Genomic DNA, 26,990 nt, shown 5'->3' with positions numbered 1-26,990 from the left:
ATCCACAGACTGAGCCTGTAACGATTTCATGACAGTCGAACACACATAAAGGATTTATTATACCAGGGCATGTGGGACACGAAAGAACAGCTGACATATGTGAGCCCTCTGCTTCACTCTCATCATGGGCCTCTTCTCTCATTTCTCTGACATAATAAAGCTGCCTCATTCCTACATTCTTATGCCACCTGTTCCTTGTTCATTTTTTTAAATATATATAAATTCATCATTTGCCTTTGGAGTTTCATGTTTTTATCTCCAAATGATGAATGTAGATGTATTTTAAAGATCAGTTCATTTATCCATATTTCCATGTGGGTCGTTAGGGAAAAGGTCACGATGATTTGTTCCATTCTCAACCAAAAATTCCCATTCAGCAGCGATGACCCACGTTGTTGTGAATCATCCAAGTGCCGGGGTGACCTGCCAGCCACAGCAGGTCTCCATGGCAGCTCTAATATAGTAAGTACTTTATTTTTGCCATTAGCACTATTCAATCCCAACTGTCTTTGACACAGCCCCAAAAGTTTTCTAAATAAAATCCAACCGAAAAAAAAAAGAAAAAAGAAAAAAAAAAAAGTGACAGTTAATGAACATTCCTCAGCAAATTCCTTGTAGTTGGGATAAAAATATCCCAATTGTTCAGGTGACTTAAAACTACCCAGTTTTATAGCATGTGTTACCACAACTCACAATGAATCTTAGTGTATCTAAAAGTCCCACAGTAATCAACCCCAATTAGAATGCCTCTCCACCCAAATTAAGTTACCAATCAAATAAGTCCTCCCAAAGGAGAAGTGTAGCCAAGGTAAATTAGATTAGCCTATCATTTTATAAGTCCTATTTGGACTCTCCAGTTACACTGTAGTATTCTTACCATTTTTCTTTAAACAACAACAAAAAAGAATGCACGATTCATGTGTTTCCATTTAAGGAACTCAGTTACGAATTTTCAAGTGAACAGCCCATACTTTTGAATGGTACTCTGGAACGGTACAATGGTGTGTGTGTGTGTGTGATACTAATTGCCACATCACAAAAATCCATCCCATCGAAAGAAAAGGACAATGACAAAAAGTCTTCTCAGGATACCTCAGTGGAATGGATGCTTTTATTTGAACTAATGTCTACACAAATACACTCAGTCACAAATGAGAGCTCCTGAGGCCTGACTATAATTTAAACTCTGAAAGATGAGCAGGACTGTTAAGAGACCTTCACTGATATGGTAACCTATGTCCCTTGATATGGGAAGGGGAGTTGGGTTCTCCTCTAGTCCCCTCGCTTGGGATTAAATGAGAGACTTCAGCTTTGGTGTGAAGCTGTTAGCTGTCCTAATCAAGGACAATATACAAAAATCGGGCTCTAGGAATGAAGGACAAAAGGGAAGAAAATCTAGAAGTGGGTAGAGATAAAAGGGCAGCACTGAGCTGCAGAAAATGTCCAAGGATGGCAGACTCTAGTTAAGATCAGTGGGAGGAGATTCCTGGTGTAGAGGCAGAGAAATCAGTCAAGGCAAAGATGGCCTTGGTCATCCAGAATGAAGGAGACGGGGGAGGGAGTGTCTGCATGTGGTAGACATCTCAATTAGAAACAGCAGAAATGGAAACCAACAATGGTTCCTTTCTAGCTTAGATGTGGCTCTTCTCCCACCGGACAAATACATTTTCATGCGGAGATCCAATCATTAACACAATAAACTCTCATGAGGTCTATAGGTTGAGGGTGGTTCTATTCTCAAACATGAGGCTGGCTCTGCTCTCAAACATGGGGGTGGGCCAGTTGCTGGGAGAGGAGGCATGAAGGTGTGGAATCTGAACATCTTGAATAAGTCCGCTAGTAGCTCTGATCACTATGGATGTTCCTGGGAGATACATAACAGGTCACTATAACAACACAACACACACTGATACCTGTTGGTTCCCCATGACAATGAGTTTCTACCATCTTAGTTTACAGAGATAGTATTCAGTCCAGGTTACAATCATATTTTACAAAAGAGAATTGGACTACACAGATATCTATAACATGGATGGGATGAACCACAGGGGCCGGAAGTCAGAAGAGCTATGTTTCAGTTCCTGCTCGGCTGTGTGGTCCTGGAGTTGTTTAACATCTCTGGCTCTCAGTTCGTTCACCTGTAAAGTGTGATGGTGAACCCACTGCCTCCTCCACCCCCACCTCCGTATACTCCCTCCCTGTTCTTGAGAGGATCAATGTAAACGCAAACAGAGCATGTGGCACTGAGCCAGACTGGACAACTGCGTGAACTCTCACGTAATCATCTGTCCTCAGGAAGGGGCATGTTGCCCACCAGTTCCCTAAGTCTCATCCAAGGCCATTTATGTGTAATTCTCCAGAAAAGGAATTTTCAGATGATAGTCTTGGAATAAGTTCAAGAGGTGTCTCAGATCGCTTCCAGTTCAAATGAAAAATTACTTTGGTTGGAGGTGGGGCCAAGCTGTGTTCCCTCCGGAAGCCACAAGGACAAGTCAGCCTTTATTCTAGCAGTGGTTGGTCTAGAACAGCAGCTTCCTAGGTGTCAGCTCTGTGTCCTATCTCCTACTCTAAACACTACCATTAACACTTTTATCCAAAATACACTCGAGTTCTACATACTTACTACAGGAGAGAAAAGAACTAGACGTTACCACGTGCCCTCTCTGGGCTAAGCGCATATAAGGTGTTTTACATACAGTCTCAAGGCAACTTGAAAAGGTAGGTACCACTGGCCTCATTTTACAGGTGAAGAAACTGAGACTCCGAGCGGTTATGACTTGGCCAAGTTCACACCACCGGGACGTAAGAGAAATCTGAAATAAAAGTGCAGGTCTTCTGACTTCACAGTCCATGTTGTCTCATGCTGCCTAGAAGGAAGGGACATGAGGGTGACGGGTTAGCCAGAAAAGTTAGGGAGAGGGATATGCCGTTCGTAATGAGCTCATCCATTCAATACCATTCTGCAGTGTCCAGTTTTCCAATAATCGGGATAGGACGGACATCTTCACTATTAAGTCACCATTATAAACATAAGCGATCTGACTTTGATGATCTGTCAGGTGCTTTCAGATTCTGCTGTGCCTTAAGGTTCTCACCAACAATACTGGCCATCAGTGCCCTGCAGCGCGGAGAAGAAAAAGGCAGGGAACGGAAGCCAGGTCACCTGCCTCCGTGCTGCCAGCACCGCACAGCTGTTATTGGCTTTCCTTATACCAGGTCAGCAAGCAGAATCTATCATCCTGGTCCCGCCTATTTAGACACACAGGATATCCGAAACACATCCATTCTCATGCCCAGGGAGGAAGAAATCCATCCGAAAGGACCTCGCCTTTCACGAAGTTCCACCCTTCACATCCTCGAACAGTCCACATCGCGGTGCACAGTCCTGTGGGCAGTCCCTGTGTCTATCGCAAAGCAGGGCTGAACACTACTGGAGAAAGTAACCGGCATTTTAACGCCCCCCCCCCACCCCCCCGCCTTGGGTGGGTCAGACTGCGTGAGGCAGTGCGGCTGTGTGGAGGGGACAAAGGTCCAGATCTGAGACCACCTGCTGCTCCCACCAAGCTTCTTGACTGGCCTTCTCCTCGGCTGTCCCCATGCCTCTGCCCCCAGCAACGTGACACAACGAAACATCTGCAAGCGGCCGTGTCTCGGTGAGGAGCTCGGCGTTCGCATCTCCGAGCAGCCGCCGATTCCAGGAAAGGGTCTCTGTCCCGGGCCCCCTAGAGCAGGCTGGGGTGGAAGTTGTACCGGAGGCTGGAGAAGAGCCCGATGTGCTTCACGAGGTTGGGCTCCACCACGTAGGCCCGCTCGCCCTTGGCCCGCAGCAGCGAGAACAGGGCCATGTCCTTGCCGAAGCCCTGGTGGCAGTACACCTGGGACAGGTAGGTGAGGGTGCGGCGGGCCGCGGGGGCCGGGAAGAGCATGGCCGGGGTGCAGCACTGCGAGGCGGGGACCACGCTGTAGAGCGAGGGGCTCAGCCGCCGCAGCTCCAGGAAGTAGTGCCTGCCCACCAGCTCCACCAGCCCCATGCTGTAGAGCGAGAAGAAGAGCAGGACGGGCCAGCTGAAGCCCGGGCGGCTGGCGAACCGCATGTAGAGCCAGGTGAGCAGGGGCCCCAGCACCATGCCCACGCCGACCCACTCCAGGATCCGCATGGGCTCCGGGTTGATGTAGTGCTGCAGCCTCTCCGGGTGGTAGAGCTTCAGGTACAGGGCGTCCCGGAGGTGGGGCTCGGAGAGGCGGGCCCGCAGGAGGTGCTCCAGCACGGGGAAGATCTGCTCCTCGGGGATGGCGTCGTCCTCCACCATCAGGACGTAGTCCGGGTTGTAGGTCTGCAGGGAGGACTCCAGGCAGTAGACGTAGTCCTGCTTCTCCTTCTCGAACGAGTTGGTGGAGGGGTCGTCCCCGTAGTCGTCCTCGGTGCCCTCGTAGCGGTTGGCCACGGGCACGTACCTGGACAGCAGCTTGGCGTCCCCGTGGCTCACGCTGCGCTCCACGTTGCACAGGAAGAGCTGGTGGCCCTCGCACGGGGGGCCGCACTGCTGGAGGAGCCGGTGGAACCGGGACACCACCTGCAGGACGTAGTGGAAGCCGGGCTGCCTGTCCACCGTGACGATGGTGATGACCAGCCAGGGCCGGGGGGTGGCCTGCCACACGATGGGCACCGAGCCGTTGGCGGAGGGCAGCTCCTCGAAGTAGTGGAGGGCGGCCTCGCCCTCCTTCAGGCTCTGCTGCAGGTAATCTTGGCTCATCTGGTTCAGGTGCCAGTGGCGAAGGTAGAAGTAGGAGTGGAGAAGCCGGTGGCAGGCCAGGGGGGCCAGCAGGCCAAACGTCACCACGGTCAGGACGAAGAGCTGGACGGCCGTGCTGCCCCAGGAGAGCCGCCTCAGCCTCCGGAGGAGCATGGCCGCGTGGGAGGCGGACGTGCTCATGAGGCCGACTTCTCTGGTCAGGTCTGGTCCCGAGAACAAACCATCCTGGACCGCAGGCCCAGGTCAGTGCAAGTCAACCCTGAAGGAAGAGGAGGCAGAGACTGGTCAACGGACAGGACTCAGCGTATCTCAAACCAGAAATTCCAGGTCTAGGTTGTGTGGCTATTAGAAATGGGCAGGGGTGGGGAAGCCTTTTTCTGCCAAGGGCCATTTGGGTATTTATAACATCATCCTCAACTTAAATATTAGCCTGCTACTACAGACCTAAATAGATACTTTTCGAAAGGAAGACAGAAGGAAGGCCAAGAGACATATGAAAGCATGCTCAAAGTCACTAATCATCCGAGAGATGATTTAAACGACAATGCGGTACCACCTCACACCTGTCAGAATGGCTATCATCAACAAATCAACAAACAACAAGTGCTGGCGAGGATGTGGAGAAAAAGGAATCATCATGCACTGCTGGTGGAAATGCAGACTGGTGCAGCCACTGTGGAGAATAGTATGGAGTTTCCTCAAAAACCTGAAAATGGAATACCCATTTGGCCCAGTGATCCCACTTTTAGGAATATATCCCAAGTAACTAGAAACACCAATCAGAAAGGATATATGCACCCCTATGTTCATAGCAGCATAATTTATTATAGCTCAGATTTGGAAACAGCCTAAGTGCCCATCAGCAGATGAATGGATTAAAAAACTGTGGTACATCTACACAATAGAATACTGCACTGCGGTAAAAAAAAAAAAAAAAAAAAAGAAGGAATTCTTACCATTTGCAACAGCATGGATGGAACTGGAGAGCATTATGCTAAGTGAAATAAGCCAGTCGGAAAAAGGTAAATACCACATGATCTCACTCATTTGTGGAATATAATGAACAACATGAACTAATGAACAAAAACAGAGACAGAGAAGCATCAATCAGACCGTCAAACTTCAGAGGGAAGGTAAGGGAGGGTGAGGGTAAGGGGGACTGATCAACCAAAGGGCTTGTATGCATGCATATATGCCTAACCAATGGACACAGACATCAGGGGGATGAGGGCATGAGTGGGGACAGTGGGGGGCAGTGAGGGGAGAAAGACACATAGTAAGTGCTAAGATGACAATGTGGTCATAATGACAAAGCCCAGGTCTGTGTTTGGTATGAACCTGCTACCCATCCTCCTTCCTCACACGTTTCTAGTGACAGTTTTTAGTAACACAACAATGTGACACTCTTTAGTCCTGGGGTGGGATTTTTTGGGAGTGTGTGTGTGTGTGTGTACTCATGTGTGGGGGGCACATATAAATGCGAATGCATACAATTGATTTAAAAATATGCATCTGATCATGTCAATCTCTTGCTTAAAACCCTTCCTTGGTTTTCCTTTGATCTCTTAATAAAACCCAATCTTCTTATCATGGTCCACAAGGCCCTTCATGATGTGGACCCTGCCTTTCTCTGTCATCTTGTTGAAACTGCCTCCCTTCCTCAGTATGTTTGAGACTGTACGTTGGCAATCTCTTTCTGTAAAGTGTTAGACAGTAAGTGGTATTTTAGACTTTGTGAGTCACACACTGTGTCTGCTGCATATTCTTCACAGACTTTTGTTATTGTTCATCCTCACCTGAGGATATTTTCCCCATTGGTCTTTAGAGAGAGTGGCAGAAGGGAGTGAGAGAGAGGGAGAGCGAAACATCCATGCGAGAGAGATACATTGATCAGTTGCCTCCCCCATGTTCCCCGACAGGGAGAAGGGAACTAGGTGGCTTAGGGACTAGGGTGAGATAAAAGCATTTTATTAAATACCTACTTACACCTTTGGGTTTAAAGGTACCGACTTACAGAAAATAGATTTTCAACTTTAATATATTTGACATAAAGATCCAATCCCAGCAATTTCATGCATAACAGGAGCTTGCTAGATTCCTAGCTAACCCTCGGTTCAGCCAGCCTGCCCCAGCAAAACATAAGCTTGTCTGTCTGGATTACCATGGATACCCAGCACCTACCACTACGGAAGGGTCAAGTCCACAATATTTACTGAATAACACACTGAGTGAGGGCACACCTTTACACCAGATATGACCAGAGAGGCCCTGCAAGCACCAAGTTCTCCCAGGCCCTTGGCTTCCTGCTTGAATTGTCTAAGTAGGACAAGCATGTCAAACTCAAAAGCTAACACAGGCCAAACAAACAAGGTTTACGTTTATATGGGCCGCAAAAAAACAAGAGCTTCAATTTTCATAGAAACATAGGTTTATTTCGATAGAGACATGCTGAATACAAAGGGCTGAAATAAATGAGTAACCGTCAACATAAAATAATAGAACTTTTTAATAAAAATTATTTTTTTTCTTGAACACTAACTTACCAGACACCGAATAACTGCACAAATTAATAAGCATAACGCAAATAAATCCATTTTTCTTGTTCTCCGAAAGCGAAGTATTTCCTGTTGTGCACACCAAACAAGTCAGTACAAAACTAATGTCGGGGTAATCGGCTGCTAAAATATTTGCTGCTAGTATTAGTGGGGAGAAATGGTGCGCCTGTACCTAATGAATAGCACTTTACCATTATAGTCATTAGTCATTAGCGAATGTTGTAGTTCATTATTAATAATTATGTACAATAGGGTATTGTAAAAATTAAGTTACAAAATTTTTATTAAAATGTTTCTTATATACCATTATATTGGATGGGCTGCAAAAATATTAGTTGTGGTACGCATGCGGCCCATGGGCCGTGAGTTAGACATGTTTGGTCTAGGACAGTGGTTGTCAACCAGTGGTCTGCGGACCACTGGTGGTCTGTGAGGTCCGAAAGGTTGGCGACCGCTGGCCTAGGATCTTGCTAAGGGGCCTGGTGTGCTTGCAGGGCTGGCTCCAGAACTTCTGTACGAAAGAGACTTGTGTGTTCCAGGTAGCAGAGGGGAGGAAGAGGACTTTCTTAAAGCTGTGTTTATAAAGCAAGCATGACGATGTTCCTTAGATTTCATTACTTATTGGGATGGAAACTAAGGAACCCAGTGCTGATATAAAGAGGACCTTTAATCCCAGGCAATTTCCCTATACTGGGAGCAATGAAATCATTAACATCTCAGAAATCTTAAAAATCCGGTGTGAGACCACTGTTCTACTGATGATTAGTGAAGGAGAGGGGTTCCTTCTGTTCAGAGAACACATGGTCCCTGATGACTGATCAGCTCTTGCCAGGGTGATGAATAGGCCCAGATTTTTCTTATCCTCTCCCGAGGATGGTTTTTATTAATGAGAGAGAGAGAGAGAGAGAGAGAGAGAGAGAGAGAGAGAGAGAGAGAAACATTGATGTGAGAGAGAAACATCAATTGGTAGCCTCCTGCACACTCGCCCACTGGGGATACAACCTGAAACCTAGGTATGTGCTGACCAGGAATCGAATCCAAATCTCAAACCTCCTGGCGTACAGGACAACGCTCCGCGCCAAGGCGATAGCCCCAGATGTTCATGGCTTACAATAACAACATGCATTTCGTGGTCGCTGGTCTGTGGACAGCTACAGCTCAGTCTGGGTTCAGCTCCAGGCTGCAAGTCAGAATCAGGCCACTACACAGACATCCCATTCCTGTCAAGTTGCAGAACGGCCACCTGGGCGTGCTCCTCGGCTGGGTGGCAACTATACAAGAATCAAAATATGCAGATTCACCCACAGCCTCGCTTAAGTGGGCCACAGGTCAAGTCCACTCACCGTGCACGGGCCAAAGCCGTGAGCCAGAGAAATGTACTTGTCCACAGAGCAGAGCAAGGGGAAGCAGCAGACTGGTTTCTGGAAAAAAGATAGGATCTCGCAATCTGCTCAGAGAGTCTGGGCAATGTCTAGAATGCTCACTCCGAAGACACCTGGCTCCCTATCATGATATATTGTATAGGTCAGAACAGGCTACAGCAAAGACCCCAAAGTCCCAGGGGTTTATAAAAACTGAGGTTTGATTCTTGCTCACATTCCTTTGCATTATGGGTCAACTGTCTCTGCTCCGTGTCATCTACACTCCAGGTCCCAGGCAGGCAGAGTGCCTCTTCCCTCACCATGGCTGGTTTTGTGGCGGAGGGGAGAGGGACAGAGAGTGAGGCCCATGCTGGCTCTCACAGCTGCGGCTCAGAATCACTCACATTAGCTCTTTCCGTGGTGATGAACAGCCCTAGATTTTTATCCTCTCCTGAGGATGATTTTTATTAGAGAGAGAGAGAGAGAGAGAGAAGCATTGATGCCCATCTACATTCACTGACCACAGCAACTCTGACATCGGACAGGGCGGAGTTATGTCATCTTCCACAAGACAGGGGGTTCTACAAACAGATGGCCAAGCCTGAAGTCCATGACTACAGGAAAGTATGTCTCTCCAGGGAGGGGCAGAAAATGTCTTGAGCAACAATGCAATCTAGCACGCCCACCTTCAGCCACGCGAGCTGGGATCAGATCCTTCATTTAATGTCTGCTTTGCCTAAAATCTGGCTACATGACTTTACGCAGGCATTTGGGACCGTGTTCTTGTTATCTTTTTAAAGCCACTTCTTAAAGGATTTAACCAATGGCTGCACGGTGGCATGCGGTGACCAATCCCACCTAAAATTTAGTTCACTTTACGGACCTGGTTGTAAGACCACTGGTGTTAGGAGAACAGACCTGAAGGCATGGAATCTTCCATTGGTAGTTTGAGGGAAGGAGTGCTCCACTCCCAGCCCAGTCCCAGGGCTGGGACAGACGAAGAGCTGTGTCTACAGTATCATTCTGATTGCCTTTTCCAGAAGTCCAAAGTCTCCATGAGGATGCCGGCTCAGGCCCACACTCCAACAATGCTGTCTACCGATTGGCATCGGGTGAGGTGGTCTGGAAGCAACCCTGCCTTCACAGCCCCGATACCAAGGCACCAGCGTTACTGAAATTCTTGTCCACCCCTTGCTAGTGCACTTTGAAACACAAACAGTTCCTAAACTGGATTATGCCTGTTACCACGTCTAGGATGGAGCTGTCAGGGCAGGCCATGAAGGACAAAGGCACCAAGAAATAACCGTGAAACAGGGCTAAGATGCATCGACGGAGCGACAGTGGCCGTCACATTTTAGTGCCTCTTCCGAAAATGAAGCTGAAGGGTCGCAGGAGCAGGGGTGGCAGAGCACCGGCTGAGCTGAGCACCAGGAGATAACAACCCTGTGACATACGCTTCCCAAGCCAGCCTCCTCCACAAACCCCACCACCGCTCTCCAGGCACCTGGCTGTAAAGACCAGTACGTTCTGACTTCTCACACCAATCCATTTCCCGAGTCCTAGCCATTCCTCGTCTCTCCTCCCCTTGCCCTTCTTCACTTCCATCCGCTGGTTACTCTTCACAACCTCCATCCAGGCCAGCCGACTGCAGCAGGCTCCCAAAAGGCTTCCGACTTCAAGAGGGAGCTGTTTTGGCCGAAACTGGTTTGGCTCAGTAAATAGAGCATCGGTCTGCGGACTGAAGGGTCCCAGATTCGATTCTGGTCAAGGGCATGTACATTGGTTGCGGGCACACCCCAATAGGGGGTGTGCAGGAGGCAGCTGGTCGATGTTTCTACCTCTCCCTTCTTCTCTGTAAAAAGCCAATAAAATATATTTTTTTAAAAAGAGGAAGCTGTTTTGGTCCCAGTGAGACCAGACAGAAAGCAGTTAAGGGAAATGTCAACAAGGGGAACGAGGATGGAGGAGCAGAGCTGACATCCTCTCTCCAGAGCCCCCACTTCCGTGCACGATAAAAGGGAAACAGTTTATCCAAGAACCCCCTGAGGTGGTCTCAGAAGTTAAGGACAACAAGGCCCCCTCCCAACCAGAGGCAGAGGCAGAATTTGGCACAGCAACACTTAGCAGCAACCGCTCGGAAACACACAGAGTCACAAGAAAAGGTAGACCATGTGCGAAACTCACCTGCCAGTTGGCTCAAGTCCATTTCCATGTGAACTTCTCTGCTTCTTTCACAGCCTCACCACCCAGCCCTGGCCTCTTTCGTTTTCTCTGCCTGAATAAAACTTGCTTTGTTCTCACTTCAACCAGTCTGGAAACTTTTCCTGTGCAAATCAGGAACCTGGAGGTCACCTGACAGGAGTCCCTGACAGTTGGGCAGGCCCGGGGCCAGCCCTTGGCACTGAAGTGACCCGGTAACAGCAACACTTGCTAATGAGGTGAGTTTGTGTAAGGAGATCGTTTGATCTCGCCAAGGCAGTTTTGCCGTCTTGCAAAGTGGAAAATAAAGGCTATGTCATTTATGGGGGTGCGGTGGAGATGAAATGAGGCAACAGTCACGAAAGGCCTTTGTCAGACACAAGACACTGTGCAAACGATGGGAATGTTTTATGTTGTCAGCATCCGACAGGTCTGAACGTGGCACTCTATTCTGTAGACCTGTTCAAGGCGTCCCCAGTGACTTGCAGAATGAACTCCAAATCCTTCGCCAAGATTCTTCACAATCCAGTTCCCACTATCTTTCCAGACCCAAATCTTCTCCCAGAGGCTACATTAGCCACCAGGAGGCAGCTCAAATACACTCTTCCAAAAGCCAACCCTAATCTATGCCAACCAGAAAAATACCTGTTTTTTCTTCTCAAGTGCTGGGGCACTTTCCTTGAACTTTCAGCCAAAGGCATTCCTTTGACACTTTCTACTTTAGACTGTACCTATTTATAGCTACCGCTTTATTAAGCTCCAACTACATATCCAAGCATTGTACTACAATAGACTCACGTTATTTCTTTGGACCAAGATAACACTCTCAAATAGCAATGGAACTAATCCCATTTAGATGGGGGGAAGGGGAATGGGGGAGCTACCAACTTCCAAACACAGCACAAATTTCATAGCCCATGTTTTCCCATGGTGCCTGCTGCCTTCCATGGCTTTATTCATGGCCCTTGGAATGTATAAAGCCCTTGTTCATGGGTTCAGTCTGATTTATCTTTGGTTTCCCTCACAGACCCAGCACAGTACTCGACACACAGAAGAGGCTCAGTACCCGACCATGGTCAAGTCGGTTGACCTCCATATGCCCCAATTCTCCAGCTATGAAATTGGCCACATGAGCACAGATCAACTCATTTCTAACATTAGAAATGATAGAAGTCTTTCAGAATGTGGACAGTAACATTAATATGTAAAATCAGTTCCATCTAATCAATCACCAAACTAACGAATGGGATAAAAAAAATACCAGACAAAGTGGTATCTAAAATAGATAGAAATAAATTTAAGACATATGCAGAAATATGCAACATATTTTAAGAAGAGCACTTAAAAAAGTCTTTAATAAGTGGAGAAAAATAACATTTCCCCAGCTGCTGAGACTCACGAAGGGAAGAGGAGATAGGGGTCTTTTTCTCCAAAATTTATCTCTATATTTAACATAAGGTCAATTCAATTTACTTCAAGAGGAAGTTCAGCCCATGGGCACTTTCATATAAACTGGTGCAACCTTTGGAGGGACAGTTGGAACGGTATCTATAAAAATATTTTATGGACATACCCTTTGACACAGAAATTCTACTTGCAGGAATCTACCCTGCAGAAATGCAAACACATGCTACCAAAGACGGACAGGGAATGTTCGGGGCAGTTTTATAGAAAGAAAGAGAGAGAAAGAGGGCAGATGTTTAGGATAATTACACCAGAGGATGATCTGAGACATTAAAAAGAAGAGAGAAAGGTTTACATCTACTGACAGAAGAGTCTTTGCTAGGCCTCTGTTACGGACTGAATGTTTACGTTCCTCAAAACTCATATATGAAAACCCTGACTCCCAGCGTGCTGGCATTGGGAGACAGGGTCTTTGGGAGGTCATTAGGCCCCTGGAGCTTTCATGGGATCAGGGCTTTTGTAAGTGAGATAGGTGAGAGCTTGCTCCCTCTCTCTGCTCCGCCAGGGAGGACACAGCGGGAAGGCGGCCTTCTGTAATCCAGGAACAGGGCCTTCACCAGAACCAGCGAAACTGGCCCCTGATCTGACTCCCAGCCTCCAGAAGGGGAGAAATGTTCCACAGCCGATGGTAATTTGCTACAGCAACTGAGCAGATTTAAAAAGTCTCTAAGGGGAAAATGCAAACGAAGTCAATGTGAACCGTAGAAAAATGTTCACAGTCTGATCATTTTATTGGTAATGGGGAGTATCATTTATTAGTGCAGAAGAGAGGAAAGTGCGGGGGATGGAGGTTTCCTGTTCTGCTTTCTATGTTTATGCAAAAAGCACATGTTACTTTTGTAATCATTTGTTGAAGTTAACAACTACCCATTCAACAAATACCGAGTCCTGTGGGTCAGGCACTGGGAGGGAGAGCATGACCCTACTCTCAGGACCCTTGTTATCGAAAACCAAGTAGAAATATGAACGTAGTTTGTTTGTTTTGGTGGAGCAGGAAGAGGCTGGTTCCTTTAAGCAAAGCAGTCTAAAGATCATCTGGCGTTAGTACTAACAGAGACTGCTAGGAAATGCTACGTTGGTGGCACATAAACTAAAATTGGAAGGTTATATTAGAAATTAACATGGTCCCTGTGCCATGATGACATCAAGCTAAAGGAGTACTCCATGATTTTATTATTGTGATGGTGGTTACATTTGACAAAACTCATCAAAATATATACATTTAAATTGTGCATTTTCTTGCACTTAAACAGTACCTTTAAAAAAAACACAACACCTGATTTTTTTTTTTAAATCCAGGAAAATGATGATAGTGGGTAATCAGAATCTGCCAAACCAGACATTAAACCTCTTATAAATCTTCAGTCATTAAAATTTGGTGCACTGACACCCACATATACTGACATAGATGCAAAAATCCACATACAGATACAAATATGTCATAATTTATTCTATCATAATTGTAGCAATTTAAATCAGGGGTAGAAAAAAAAAAGGCTTAATAGCTTTGCAGCAACAGTAGCTCTCCATTTTACAACTCAACCTAGAATAAATTCCATGCTTAAATGTCTAAATGAAAGCTTTAGAGTACCAGGAGAAACTACAGGAGAATCTTTATATAAACCTGGGTTAGGAAAGCAAGGTTTCTCAAGCAGAAACAATGCAGAAAAAGAAAAACAGATTGGACTAAATAAAAAGTTAAACTTGCATATGGTCAAAGATTTAAAAAACTGACAAAAAACATTAGGGAAACTGGGAAAGGCTGTGAAACATAAATGACAGGATTACTACTTTCATGCGTAATACAGAAAGAGTGTTTAAAAATCACGAACAGAAAGTCCACCGAAAAGGTGGCAACAGAATTAAGTCAATTCACCCACACCAGTGCAAAAGGCCAAGACATTTAGGAAGAGGCATTGGTTGACCCTGGGTCAACAACACATTGGAAAAGGTGGTCCTTTCCCTTGGGTAATCAACATGCAAATTAAAACGATTTTTTTTAGTGGGGGGAGGGGGACGGGCATGTTATTGGTTCAACAGTGTGCATGCAGGGAAAACGTAACCTATCCAGAAAAATCTCTACCATCTAACTAAAAGATGAAATTTAAGTTATCTTTATTTTCTCCTTTACATTTTTTGTTTCCTGAATTAGTTTTGTAATACACTTTGCCTTTAAAAAAAATTTCTAGCCCAAACCGGTTTGGCTCAGTAGATAGGGCTTTGGTCTGCAGACTGAGGGGGTCCCAGGTTCGATTCCTGTCAGGGGCGTGTACATAGGCTGCGGGCACATCCCCAATGGGGGGTGTGCAGGAGGCAGCTGATCGATGTTTCTCTCTCATCGATGTTTCTAGCTCTCTATCCCTCTCCCTTCCTCTCTGTAAAAAAAAAAAAATCAATAAAATATATTTTAAATTTTTTTCTAATAATCTTAATAACGTAAAGTGTTAGGCTTGTCTCTTCTCACCTCCTCAAGTACCCGGCTGAATGCACTCTAGAAATGCACCCCTAAAAAGGCTCTCTCCTCCCTTACAAGGGGTTTAATTCTCTGGGGGAAATTCGCGCAGGCCTGCACGGCGAGGTGCCTGGAGCCGCCGGGCGGACCCCCGTGGACCACCAGGGACGAGGAGTGGGGGATGCCCGGGACCCGCCCCGCCGGCGGGAGCTCTGGCCTCCGGCCCCGCGGGCGGGCGCAGTGCGGCACCGGCCACTCCCGGGCGCAGGCCGGGGAGAGGGCGAGGGAGACCGGCCGGTGCGCCCTCGCCCTTCCCATGGACAGCGAACCGGAGTGGAAGCCCCGGGTCCCGGGCCCAGCGCCGCCCGCCGCTGACCTTGGGCATCCCCGCCGCGCGGGCCTCAGTTTCCACTCCCGCAGGCCCAGCTGACAGCCCCGATCGCGGCGCGGGCGCCCTTCGGCCGGTCCTCCCGGGCCCTGGGAGGGTCGCCTGTCCCCGCCTGGCAGCCCTTTCTCGGCCCCCGGGCTGCGAGGTGGTCCGCAGCCACCCACTGCCCGCAGACACCCATCGCCGCAGACACCCATCCCCGCAGCCGCGCGTCCGAGCGCGCCGGGCTGGCCCGGGGGTGGCAGCGCCATGGGCCTCGCCGCGGGCGGGCGGCCATTAGGCGATCGGCTCGGAGGCGGCTCGGCCCCGCCGGGCTGGGCAGGAGCGAGGCAGACGGAGGGGATCGGGGGTCTTACCTGGACCCGCACCCGCCTCGCTGGCACCTTCCCGTCGGCCTCGCGGCGCAGCCAGAGCGGGCGCAGGGCGGGGAGGCGCCCTCGCCGCGACCCCCATTCATTCCTGCGCCGCCGCGGGCCCCGGCCCCGCGCCGGGAGCCCTTCCGGGGTCCTCCCGGTTCTCTGGAAGGAAGGAAGCGGCCGGCTCCGTGGCTCGGGCCAGGGCCAAGGCCAAGGCCGCCTGCCCAGAGCGCACGGCCCGGCGCGGGCCCTCCCCGGCTGGGCCGGCCCGCAGCTGCTCCCCGCGCCGGCGGCGGCCGCCCCGCACTCCGGCCCCGCGATCGGGAGTCTCCCCGGTGCGCGTCCCGGTCGCGGTGCCAAAGGTGCTGGGAAGACCGTGCGCGGCGGACACCTACCCGGTGGGGGCGGCCAGCTCCATCCTCTGCGCCCTGGGCCGCCTCTGGTTGCCTAGACCGGCTGCTGCCGTGCCAGGCAGGAGCCTCTGCCGAAGCCCGAAGCGCTTTGGGGGCGCGCCTTCGCCTCGCCTTCCCCCGTGCCGCGCAGCTCCATGTGACCTGCGAGCTGCTGAGCGAGGGCGACCCCCAAAGCTAACTTGGGATGAAAATGACGGCGGAAGGCGCCCGCTGACGGGCAGGGAGGGAATCGCAGGCTCCGGGCAAAGGAAGTTGACAGGAGGTAGGGATGGAGTCTCTGTGCTGATCGCAGCCTCAGCTGTTCTCTGCAGGAGGGATTTGCTTTGGCCCATAATAAAAACATAATAGGTCCAGAGGCGTGGAAGCATGACACAGACGGACAGATGTTAGAGGGAAGGGGAAGGAGGAGGGGAAAGAGAGTAACCAAAGGATTTGTATGCGTAACTCATGAACGCGGAAAATAGTGTGGTGACGGTCTGGGGTGGAGCTGGAGACAGGTGGAGGGAGGCAAAGGGGAAAATGGGAGGCATCTGTAACACGCTCAACAATAACAATATATTTCTAATGATAATAACGGACACCACTTCCACCCCCCAGTCTCCACTGTATCCAGCTTTACCCCAGGCACCTATGAGCATTCCCCTAGCTATCACTTCACTCCTGTGCCTTAGGGATTGCCATCTTCAATTTGCAAATGATGAGAGATTTGAGAAGATATTTAGCCAAGTGAAATCCTTATTCCAAAAGCCAAAAATGTAAATATGTATTTAAAAAGCAGAAAGGCTTGGTTTAACAAGATCACCTAGCCACGCATGGGGTTTAGGTCTGTAGCTCTTTCCACTTACCTGTCAGACTCTCCTAGGAGAGGCCTTGGTGGTTCATTGGAGTTGGAAGCAGTACCATCCCCACCTTTAATTTTGACAGATAGATGATAATGTACCCATCTTACAGATGGAAAAATCGGGGGTTGGCCAAATGAATCTTGTCCAATTGACAGAGCTGGTCAATCTAGTCTGCTAGTTCTGTGGTCGGCAAACTGCGGCTCGAGAGCCTCATGCGGCTCTTTGGCCCCTTGAGTGTGGCTCTTCCACAAAATACCACGGCCTAGGCGAGTCTATTTTGAAGAAGTGGCATTAGAAGAAGTTTAAGTTTAAAAAATTTGGCTCTCAAAACAAATTTCAATCATTGTATGTTGATATTTGGCTCTTTTGACTGATGAGTTTGACGACCACTGTAATGGAGTGGTTATTTGCTAGGCACTGTGTAAAACACAGAATTCACATGATTTTAGTACACTACTATTACTATTCCAAGTTAAGAAAACTGAGGCTCAGAGGGATTGTGAATTTGCATACCAGGCGGAAAGAAACAAAAGAGAAAATATTGAAAAACCGAAAGATAGATTTTTGAAATTAAAAAAGAGATGAACCCGCCGGGTGTGGCTCAGTTGGTTGAGCGATGTCCCATGCACCAGGAGGTCACTGGTTATATTCCGGGTCAGGGCACAAGCCTAGATTGCAGCTTGGTCCCCAGTAGGTGACGTGCAGGAGGTAGCTGATGGATTTTTCTCTCTTATCAATGTTTCTATCTCTATCTCCCTCTCCCTCCCTTTCTCTGAAATCAATTTAAAAAAAAGATGAAAGGAATGTCAAAGAGGAGAAATTGGTAAAACAAAACAAAACAAAAAAATCAACTCACAGTTAAACACATTTTAGTGACATTGAAGAATATAAAGGGCAAAAATTCTAGTGGCTTACAGAGAAGAACGTATCAACTACACAGGAACAAATATCAAATTGTCATTAGATTTCTTCAACAGCAATCATGGTTGCAATAAGACACTTGGAGAAAGGTTTTCAAATTATTAAAGAAAGAAAACTTATTATCCAGAATTTGATATCCAGCAAACTTATGCAGATGTGTAGGCATGACAAAAATGTTCTCAAATACAAGCAGTCCTCACTTTTGCACAGTAGTGCAGAACTGAAAAATGATTGTGCATGCTGAAATCATACAAAACCATTTAATCAATCAGAAAACATGTTTATTCCATGACCTTAACATTTTTTTTTGCCAAAACTTTAAAAACTCTCATACTGTTGGTTATAAAAACTTTCTTACTATCTGAGACAATGAAAAAAGAAGTCAAACTAATTTAGTACATTATAATTTACATTTTAGAAACATTGAGAATTAAAATTTTTTTTGGTAAAAACATCAAAAGTAATTTAAGTAGTGCTTGCCCTTTTCGATGTATAAATTGCCTCCTAACAAGAATTACTCTCTCTTTAACTCATTATTGACCACTTTGAAATTCTGTCTTCCTTTGCTTAAATTCTTGTGTTGCCCTTGAAAAAGGCTTGTCTCACCGATATATAATATTTGGTGATCATTGTAACCAGCTGCATGTCCTTATTTCCCCAAAATGCCGACTCTGACCTTGAACTAAACTGAAAGCTTTGTTTGTGCTGATCTCAGCCTATCAGTGGCCAACGTGTGGTTGGACTAGCCCTGGTGGTCTTAGTATGATTACGAGACACCTTTTCCTGGTTACATCAGGAAACTTAAATAAATAAATAAAAAAGGGGGGGGGTGTTATTTACAGGACCTGGAAGTTACTCAGCACACCTGGGGCCACACAGCAGGTCTCTGGCAGAGAGACAGAGGGCATGCATGGGCCTGAGGTTCTGCTTTTATTGGGGTTGAGGGTGGGGGCCTATGGTTTCAGGCTTACACTTTTTTTGGTGAATTTAAACCTTAAGGGTAAGAATTTAAAGCCCCAGAAGGAAAAAATAAAATAAAAAGCACAAGTGGCCCAAATGGTCAGTCACTGAAATCTAACAAGGTATCTTAGGCTCTTTATCGGGTCTTGTGACTGGGACTGTGTCTATTCCAAATGGCCCTCATTGACATGGATGCTTCTTTGAAGTTTAAGCCTCAACAACCAAAGCTTAAATCAGGCACTTGCATTACAAAAATGAAAAGAAACTGTTAGTGCTTACAAAACAGGTTTCTTGGTGTACTTACAGATTACGTTATGGCTTCCAAAGGTTAACAAAACTCCACCCAGTAAATGTGGAGCTCTAATTGGCGTTAGACAATAGGGCAGCAACTCATCTAGCAGGCAGAGAGAAACTCCGAGGGTTTGCCTGTGTGATTTCATGTTAGCCTTCTACAGGAAGGGCGTGGCAGGGGGATTTTTACCGTGTTTCCCTGAAAATAAGACATCCTCCGAAAATAAGACCTACTTACAGGTTTCCTTCTGAGTGAAATGTAAGGCATCCCCCTGAAAATCCGGCCCCCCCTAGGCTAAACATGAGAGATTTGGTCCACTGATTCTGAAAGAAATGGAGTCACAAGAAATTCAGGAATTGGAGTGTTATGATGATGTTCCTGAAGATGATGACATGATTGTCATTGAATAAATGGGTAAATTCTTGATACTGTAGGATTCACAGTTTGTCTGGTTTGTGTTGACAACTACTACCGTACCGTATACAGGTAATAAATTTCCTTTATTTTCATTTAACAATAAATGTGTACCGTATTCCTCTTCATGGAAAAATAAGACATCCCCTGAAAATAAGACCTAGCGCATCTTTGGGAGCAAAAGTTAATATAAGACACTGTCTTATTTTCGGGGAAACAGAGTAGTAAAAGAAAGCAAATGGGTTGGGATCTCATGGATTATTTTTAGATCAGGACATTTTCTTTTGGGTGGAAGGGAATGGCCAGGGTTTTATCTGCAGACTGCCTCTTGTTCCTCCGGGGAGTTGGGCGATGTGGAGAGGGCATGTAACATTACTTTGCTCATGCGTGATGGGCTGATAAAGATTATGTTTCTGGGAGAGGTAGAAACTGCAATTAAATCAGGTATTAAATCTAGGTTTGGCATTTTGGGCGTTAGCACCTTTGCAGTCTGTGATTCTCTCTTCAACACTAGCAAGTCAGCTACAAAAAAATAAGTTTACGCAATGAAATGAAATGTAAGTTTCCAGTAACCAGTAACAATGCAAAGCAAGGTACTTGTTCATTCATGTTTTATACGACTGTGGGCGAGCTGCTTGCTTGGTCTCTGGATGTCCCTGGTCAGGAATCAAACGTGAAACCCAGGTACATGCCCTTGACCAAGAAGTGAACCGACAACCCCTGGGTGCTTGGTCCAGAGCTCTAACCGCTGAAGCACACCACCCAGGCCTGGTGTAGAGTTTTTATCTATACACATATCCCTCTAACGTGATTACCCTTCAGCAATACCTTGTAAGCTTATTTCATGTTAACAAATAAAGCTTTCTATCAAACTTTAATGATTAAATAGAACTCTATGTTATAGACATCAACCATATTTGGATTGATTCTAAAATATAAAATTATAAACAGTGCTATGATAAACCATTTTTCTATGGTTACATTTCAATAATTATTTGACTTTATTTTCTTTAGAACACATAATTAGAATTATGTACTCTTTTAATACAAATTTACAGATTGATTGGCACTCAATTTTAAAAGTAGGACAGCCTTCATAAGAATAAAAAAAAATACAAGACAAGATGTTCAGTACTTCAGCTATGTTAGCATTTAGCAGCTTGATACCACATATCTCATTCCTGTTATTTTAAATGTTAAGGTCACATTTCAGCAAGCTGATTTAATTAGGTTTGGCCATCAGTCAGTTGTAAGTATCCACATAATTATTAATAAAAATGAGCACAAGCAAAAAAGAAAAAGGGGGAACCATATGGTCTTGGAGGGAGTAGTCTTCAAGGCTAACTGAACCTTTGAAATGCCAGCGCAGTGTCAAAATGTGCTCCATGGCCCGGACATGTTCAACTGATCGTATCTTTATCCTTCTACGTTTGAAATGGCTGTTACCCTGGCATCCAATTACTTGTAAAGCCTTATTCAATTACAAGCTACAAGTGAACCCAGCTCCTAGGCTGGTGCATAAAAGATAACTTGAGGTTTTAGTTCAGTCAGTAAGGCATAACGACGTGATCCATCGTGAAGGGTGAAAGTTGCCAACCAGGGCTAAGAATAGGAAGGGAGGCCACCTGAACTGCTTTCCACCTGATCGAAGTAAGATGTATGTGCCTCCTGCTTTATCAATCAATGTCTTCGACAGGAAAGAATATCGGCGTCCTGCAGTTCAAGGTCAAGCAAGCTTCAAATGAGAGAGAGAGCTGCTTGTGAGAGGTAACACATCCGCTTAAGTTCACAATAGTTGGTATGTGTGTGTATGAGGTCAGTGGTTCAGAGAGAGAGAGAGAGAGAGAGAGAGAGAGAGAGAGAGAGAGAGAGAGAGAGAGAGAGAGAGAGAGAGAGAGAAGAGGAGTCGGCTCAGTGCCAGAAGGATCTTGGAGGTGGCTCCCTCCTCTGCTGCCCCCCAGAGGACTTCACAAGAGCTGGGTTGCTGGAGGCTGTCTGCAGATTTCACAACTCTGTAGTGACTTCACTAACTGCAACTATGTTAGTCGTCTTGGAGCTAGCCTTATTCTTCCTCTGAGGTATGGAAACAGTGCTGATAAGACACGATTCTCAACACATACCACTGGTCCTGATCATATTCCTCTGCTCACGACCTCCTTTTAACTGAATTTGGCCACATGCCTCAGGCACCAGAAATTCTTATCTTTGTGTAGCAGAGGGAATGCGAATGGCATCTTAATACATGCAATTCGTTAGAGTCAATAAATGTTTAAATTGATATACTATGTCAGTTATATTGATATTAATTTTCCTTTATTGATCTCAGAGTAATTTAAAAGGTAGGGGATGAAAAAGACTAGTTATAACTGACAACCATGAACCACACAAGACAGTATAAATAAAATTAAGTAATACGTAGTATTTTTTAAACTTAAGTAATGTACAGACCCCTCTCTAAAGGAAAACAAATTTCCCATGGATCACGTTAGTATTTACTTAAATTACTTTTGTTATAATGTTAGCTAAAAATGTATACACTTAATATTGGTATAACTCCATAATTTTTATATAGCTATACACATCAAAACATATTTACAAATTGAATATAAATAAAGCCAAATAAGCTTTACATGAACAATTTTTTTTTACCTGACACTTTGCTAAAATTCAGACCCTTCTTGTAATGTGAAAACAGCATGATATAGATTCTTTGGTGTTCAATGATCCATCTCACCACTCCTGACTAATCATCAGGGAAGATGCCTGATCTCTATCCATGTGAATTCACTTGAGACTCCTATAAACGCCACGGGTGAGGGAGGGTATGCCTGGAAACCTAATTGCCCCAAATTTTTGCTCTGAGGGATTGAACTGAACAAGCACAATTACCCTGGGCTCGGATAATGTTCTGTGGGTTTTGTTTGCGTGTGTGAGAACATTTAAGTTAGCAATCTTAGCAATTTTAAATTATACAATGCAGTTAATTTTTAAAAATGAAAAAGATCATATTAATCACAGTGAAATGTTGGTTCATCTTAGCACCATAAGTTTAGATAGGTTTTTCATTGTGAAGCTGTAGCATTATTTAGCCAGCACTTTGTGATAGGTACCATTAATCTATATAATAAAAGCTTAAGTGACCATTATGGCGGAATGACCAGTCTCTGTGGTGCACACTGACCACCAGGGGGCAGACGGTCAACACAAAAGCTGCCCTCTAATGTGTTCAGTGTGCTCCCACAGGGGGAGTGCCGCTCAGCCCGAAGCTGGGCTCACGGCTGGTGAGCACAGGGGCTGTGGGGGGAGCCTCTCCCACTTCTGCAGCAGCACTAAGGAGCAGTGGGCTGGTGGTAAAGAGCAAGGGGTCCCAGACTGTGAGATGGCACAGCCCCGCCATACCCCCCATGGATGAATTTCGTGCACCAGGCCTCTAATATTAAAATAATATCTCTAATTCTGCTTGATTCAATTCCAGGTTCACTAAACAGCCTCCTGATTATCTGTACACTAGAAGCCCAGTGCACAAAATTGATGGACAGGTAGGGTCCCTAGCCTGGCAAGCATCAGGGCTGGTTGGGGCCTTCTGGCTGCCAGCAAGGCCCTTCCTTCCTTCTTCTCTAGGGCATGCCTCCGTCTTGCATTGCATTTCAAGTTTTAATACTACCTTCATTATCAGAGTTGATGAGCTTAAGCAAGAGTTGGGACATTATCTAGAAAGACTTAACGGAATAGACACTTAAAATTAATTTTAAAAGACAGATATAATTTAAATGGGTGACTCAGATGGGGCATGGTGATTAATAAACAAGTGTGGTATTATACAAACTAATTGAGCTGCTAACCTCTGAGAGACAAAGTGTAAGGTGGTTGGCATGGACTGAAAATATACACTGTGGGAAAAGACTACACGAGGTAGGGCGTGTTCAGTGCCACCATTCTCTTAATGACAAATGAGATAAGAAACCATGAAACTTCATGGAAACACAAAGGAAGACTTGAGAAAATGGAGGCCCATGATGTGCTTCTGGTTGAAAAGACTAAATATTAGAGATTTTCATTTCTCTCTAAATTATTTCATAAATTAATGGACTATATAAAAATTTCAATGGAATTTTGCTCATGAAGTTTACATAGTGTTTTGCTTTCCTGCTCTTTCCATGGGCTCCATCTCTAAATATCGTCACATTGGGAATCACATATTGCCAGGACTGATCAGCAGACCCTGAGCGATGGATGAATGGAGGACTCTGACACACATTTCTATGAAAGAGAAGGCTAAGGGGCTGGTTGGCATAAGGAACCAAAACAGCCCCGATTGTTTGCCTCCTTAGGCTTTTATCGTAACAACAGCTTAAACTAGATACAATCAGCAAGGTAAGTATGCTTGAGAAAGCACATGCTTCTACAAGACTAAAGACTAAACAGAGAGATTTCAGCAAAACCCTGGGGGCTCGGACTTGTTTGGAAATGTCAAGGCAGGGATTGCTGCCTTTGGCAAGGTCCCCCCTGGCCTTTCAAAGAATCCTCCTTACAGACTTTCCAACCAAGTCCCGTGTTTCCCCACAACATATGAGTTTGAAGAAGATACAATTTGGTCCCTAGTACTATTATTTAAAATGTTGGAAAAGGGGGCTCGATCCCCAGTGGGGGTTGTGCAGGAGGCAGCTGATCAATAATTCTCTCTTGCAGCTGATCATAGATTCTCTCTCCCATCCAACTACTAACCAGGCCCAACCCTGCTTAGCTTCTGAGATCAGATGAGATCAGGCATGTTCTCTCTCATTACTGATGTTTCTATCTCTCTCTCCCTCTCCCTTCCTCTCTGAAATCAATAAAGATATATATATATATATATATATATATATATATATATATATATATATATATATATATATATATAAAAAAAGAAGCCTGACAGCAACACTGAACCAAAAGCTTTAGAAAGAGAACTGGGAGGAATGCATATTGTCTGCTGCCACCTTGTGGCACAACTGTGTAGCTAATGAAGAGGGTTTGCAAGCCTACAGATGGATCCCTTGACAAATATTAAAATCACTTGAATTATGAATGCCTTTTCCTTGAAAAATATTATTACTTAAAATTTATAATGCTGTTGAAACCAGCAATGAGAACTTTCAAAGACAAGTGATATAAAATATTAAATATTCTTTTAGCATAGCAAACGCTATTCTGCCATTTATGTGTGAGAGATAAACTTATTTTTCCAGAGTTATTCTTTCTCTCTCTCGAATAAGATGGTGAACAGGTGGTGACAGGTAGGAAATGGGGGATGTGTCAATGAGAGAATTTTCTGCCACCCTACCCTTCATCTCTCCCATTTTCCCAATTCTCTGGGTGAAGCTACCTCTCTGGATCAGGATAGGCTATTGGAAAAGGTCTCAAATGGCTGATTAGGGCTTTTGGAAAACATAGGCCTTAGCAATAGCTGGAGAATATGGTTATCTATATGGTGAGAAATGAAGATCTGCTTTCTTCTCAGTATCTTCTCTAGCACTCTGAAGTGTATGTTCAAGTTTAGGGGTATTCTAAATTGATCTGGCCCCATTTCCCTGAGCTTCTTCTTCAGTTCTGTCCACCTCTGTGTTGGTTTCATTAGGCTCCAACAGTTTTGGGCTTCATATAAAAAATTCAGAAGGCTCTAACCGGTTTGGCTCAGTGGATAGAGCGTTGGCATGCGGACTGAAGGGTCCCAGGTTCGATTCGGGTCAAGGGCATGTACCTTGGTTGCAGACACATCCCCAGTAGGGGGTGTGCAGGAGACAGCTGATTGATATTTCTCTTTCATTGATGTTTCAAACACTCCATTCCTCTCTATATAAAAAAAATCAATAAAATATATTTTAAGAATTCAGAAGATAATTGCTTTAGTCCTACTATACCAAGCAATTCAATCTGATTAAACTGTCCATTTTTACTTTACAAAGCGGACTTTGGCTTGGGGAATGGAGCTTACTATTTGTGCTAACACATTCCTTGGAGATATAAGTGAAGTCAGCTTCGCCAGAGACATACAGAATGAAGGGAGCTGAATGGACGCATGAATAAAATCCTGGTTGTGTTCTGTTAAGAGGTAAGAGAGGGGGAATGGATGCCAGGTAGGCAACCAGCCCTATTCCCTTAGTATAAACAATTTATTTATCTCAATACAACACAATTTCATTTGAGGTGATGATACTCAAATGAAACTCATCTCGTCTGAGGAAATTGATAATAGTGGGGATTTTAGTAAACAGGAACAAAAATGGAAGCACTATTCAGCTCCAGGCAATGTGGCCATGCAAGAATATAAGCCCAGCGCTGCTAGATCTTCCATACTTTCAAGAGAATTTGATAATGAGGACTTTTATGTAAAAAGGCTGATTTTAAATGTTGTGGACAAAGTCAGTTTTTGTTTTTAACCACAAAGGGCAGCTAATACTGTTCAAAGTAAACAAAGCATATCTGTTGACCAAAGACAGCCTGTGACCTCTTGCTTACAACTTTGGGCTAGAAGACTTTTGCTTGCCATTCAGTGTTCTGTAGAGGTAAGGTTTGCCAATAGCCGAGCAGCTAAAAGAGGGAGATCAGAGAATTGGTGCTGTATCTCATACAATGCAGTCCGGCAGGTGGGTCCGCAAACACAGTTCAGGCTTCTGCTTTCCCTGACAAAATGTGAGGTCCACTTGGAGCCAAGTATTTCCAGGCTAGTACCTGGAACCATGAACACTTGTTTTTCCTATTGTTTACCTTCTTACTTATCCATAGGTAAGATCCAGCAGGCTCAGGGACCAAAGTCTTCCCACTATTAGAAATCCAGTATGGATTATTTTTCCCCCCCAAAAAAGATGCCTACATTCCACTGTTGGTTTTTTGTTGTCTTTTTTGTCTTTAAATATAGCAATTACTCTTACATCTCTGGACCTCTATCTGATGTCATTGGGCAGTTTTACATAGTTCTGCGAGGCATAAAGCTTTTCATTGATGTGAGGTTGATTAGCTCCCTATCATGAAAACATTTAGTTTAATTGAATAGGAAATAGCACTTTATCCACCAAAAAAAGCAATGCTTAATTAGCTTAAAATAGGCTAATGTGTTGGAATCGGAGAGCAGAAACTATTGTGTTCCTTATCGTTTCCCTCCTTAATTTTCTTGTCCCAAAGAAGCACAGAAACAGTAATTGTCAATACTGTTTGCACCTTATAATCTTGGGGGAAGGATGGGGTTGAGGAATGCTTTTTGAGAAGTGTCAGCGTCCAGGACCAACCCTACAGACACCAAAACTCCCCAAGTGTTTCAATGTCTAGGCAGGGTGTATGTGTAGTTCCCTGTAAGAAGAATCTACAAGCCTAGACACGCATAAAAATCCCTTGCATTTTCACGGCTCCCTGTTAACATTTTTTCTCGGGTCTGAGGCTATTTTTTTCCTTTCCAGCTCGGAGATTGACAGGACCCTCAGCCAATCGGCAATTTGAACGAGTCTCGGTGCAAGCAGTAAAAGGCAACAGGACAAGGCAATTTAAGTAGAAACATCAGGTTGCCATCAGAGGCCAACGAGCCCCCCCCCCAAAAAAAAAAAAAAAAAAAAAAGCCAGGGGCACGCTCTCTATCATCAGAGAGG

At 45.5% G+C, this 26,990-nt stretch overlaps 2 protein-coding genes across 4 annotated transcripts in view; both read right to left on the bottom strand.

The window, feature by feature from the left end:
- ALDOB (aldolase, fructose-bisphosphate B) overlaps positions 1–16,026 on the bottom strand; it is a 47,910-nt gene extending 31,884 nt beyond the window's left edge. Inside the window, exon 1 of the mRNA XM_084899749.1 lies at positions 15,925–16,026. Coding sequence (XP_084755875.1) covers positions 15,925–15,947 — 23 coding nt within the window. The 5' untranslated portion in view covers positions 15,948–16,026. The remainder of the gene's footprint in view (positions 1–15,924) is intronic.
- PGAP4 (post-GPI attachment to proteins GalNAc transferase 4) lies at positions 1,081–16,062 on the bottom strand. 3 transcript variants are annotated; one of them, XM_084899746.1, is made up of 2 exons: positions 15,925–16,062; positions 1,081–5,013 (listed from the first exon to the last, which is right to left on the bottom strand). In XM_084899746.1, the coding sequence occupies exon 2, from the start codon at positions 4,932–4,934 to the stop codon at positions 3,723–3,725; it is 1,212 nt and encodes a 403-aa protein (XP_084755872.1). In that variant the 5' UTR covers positions 4,935–5,013; positions 15,925–16,062; the 3' UTR covers positions 1,081–3,722. The 3 variants fall into 3 exon arrangements, with proteins under 3 accessions (XP_084755872.1, XP_084755874.1, XP_084755873.1); XM_084899748.1 differs by lacking the exon at positions 15,925–16,062 and adding an exon at positions 15,530–15,820; XM_084899747.1 differs by lacking the exon at positions 15,925–16,062 and adding an exon at positions 15,557–15,820.
- Between the last annotated feature and the right edge of the window lie 10,928 nt (positions 16,063–26,990).

The sequence above is a fragment of the Pipistrellus hanaki genome (genome assembly GCF_964339955.1).
Source record: "Pipistrellus hanaki genome assembly, chromosome: 11".
Classification (NCBI taxonomy): domain Eukaryota; kingdom Metazoa; phylum Chordata; class Mammalia; order Chiroptera; family Vespertilionidae; genus Pipistrellus; species Pipistrellus hanaki.
This window is presented reverse-complemented; position numbering and strand designations above follow the sequence as displayed.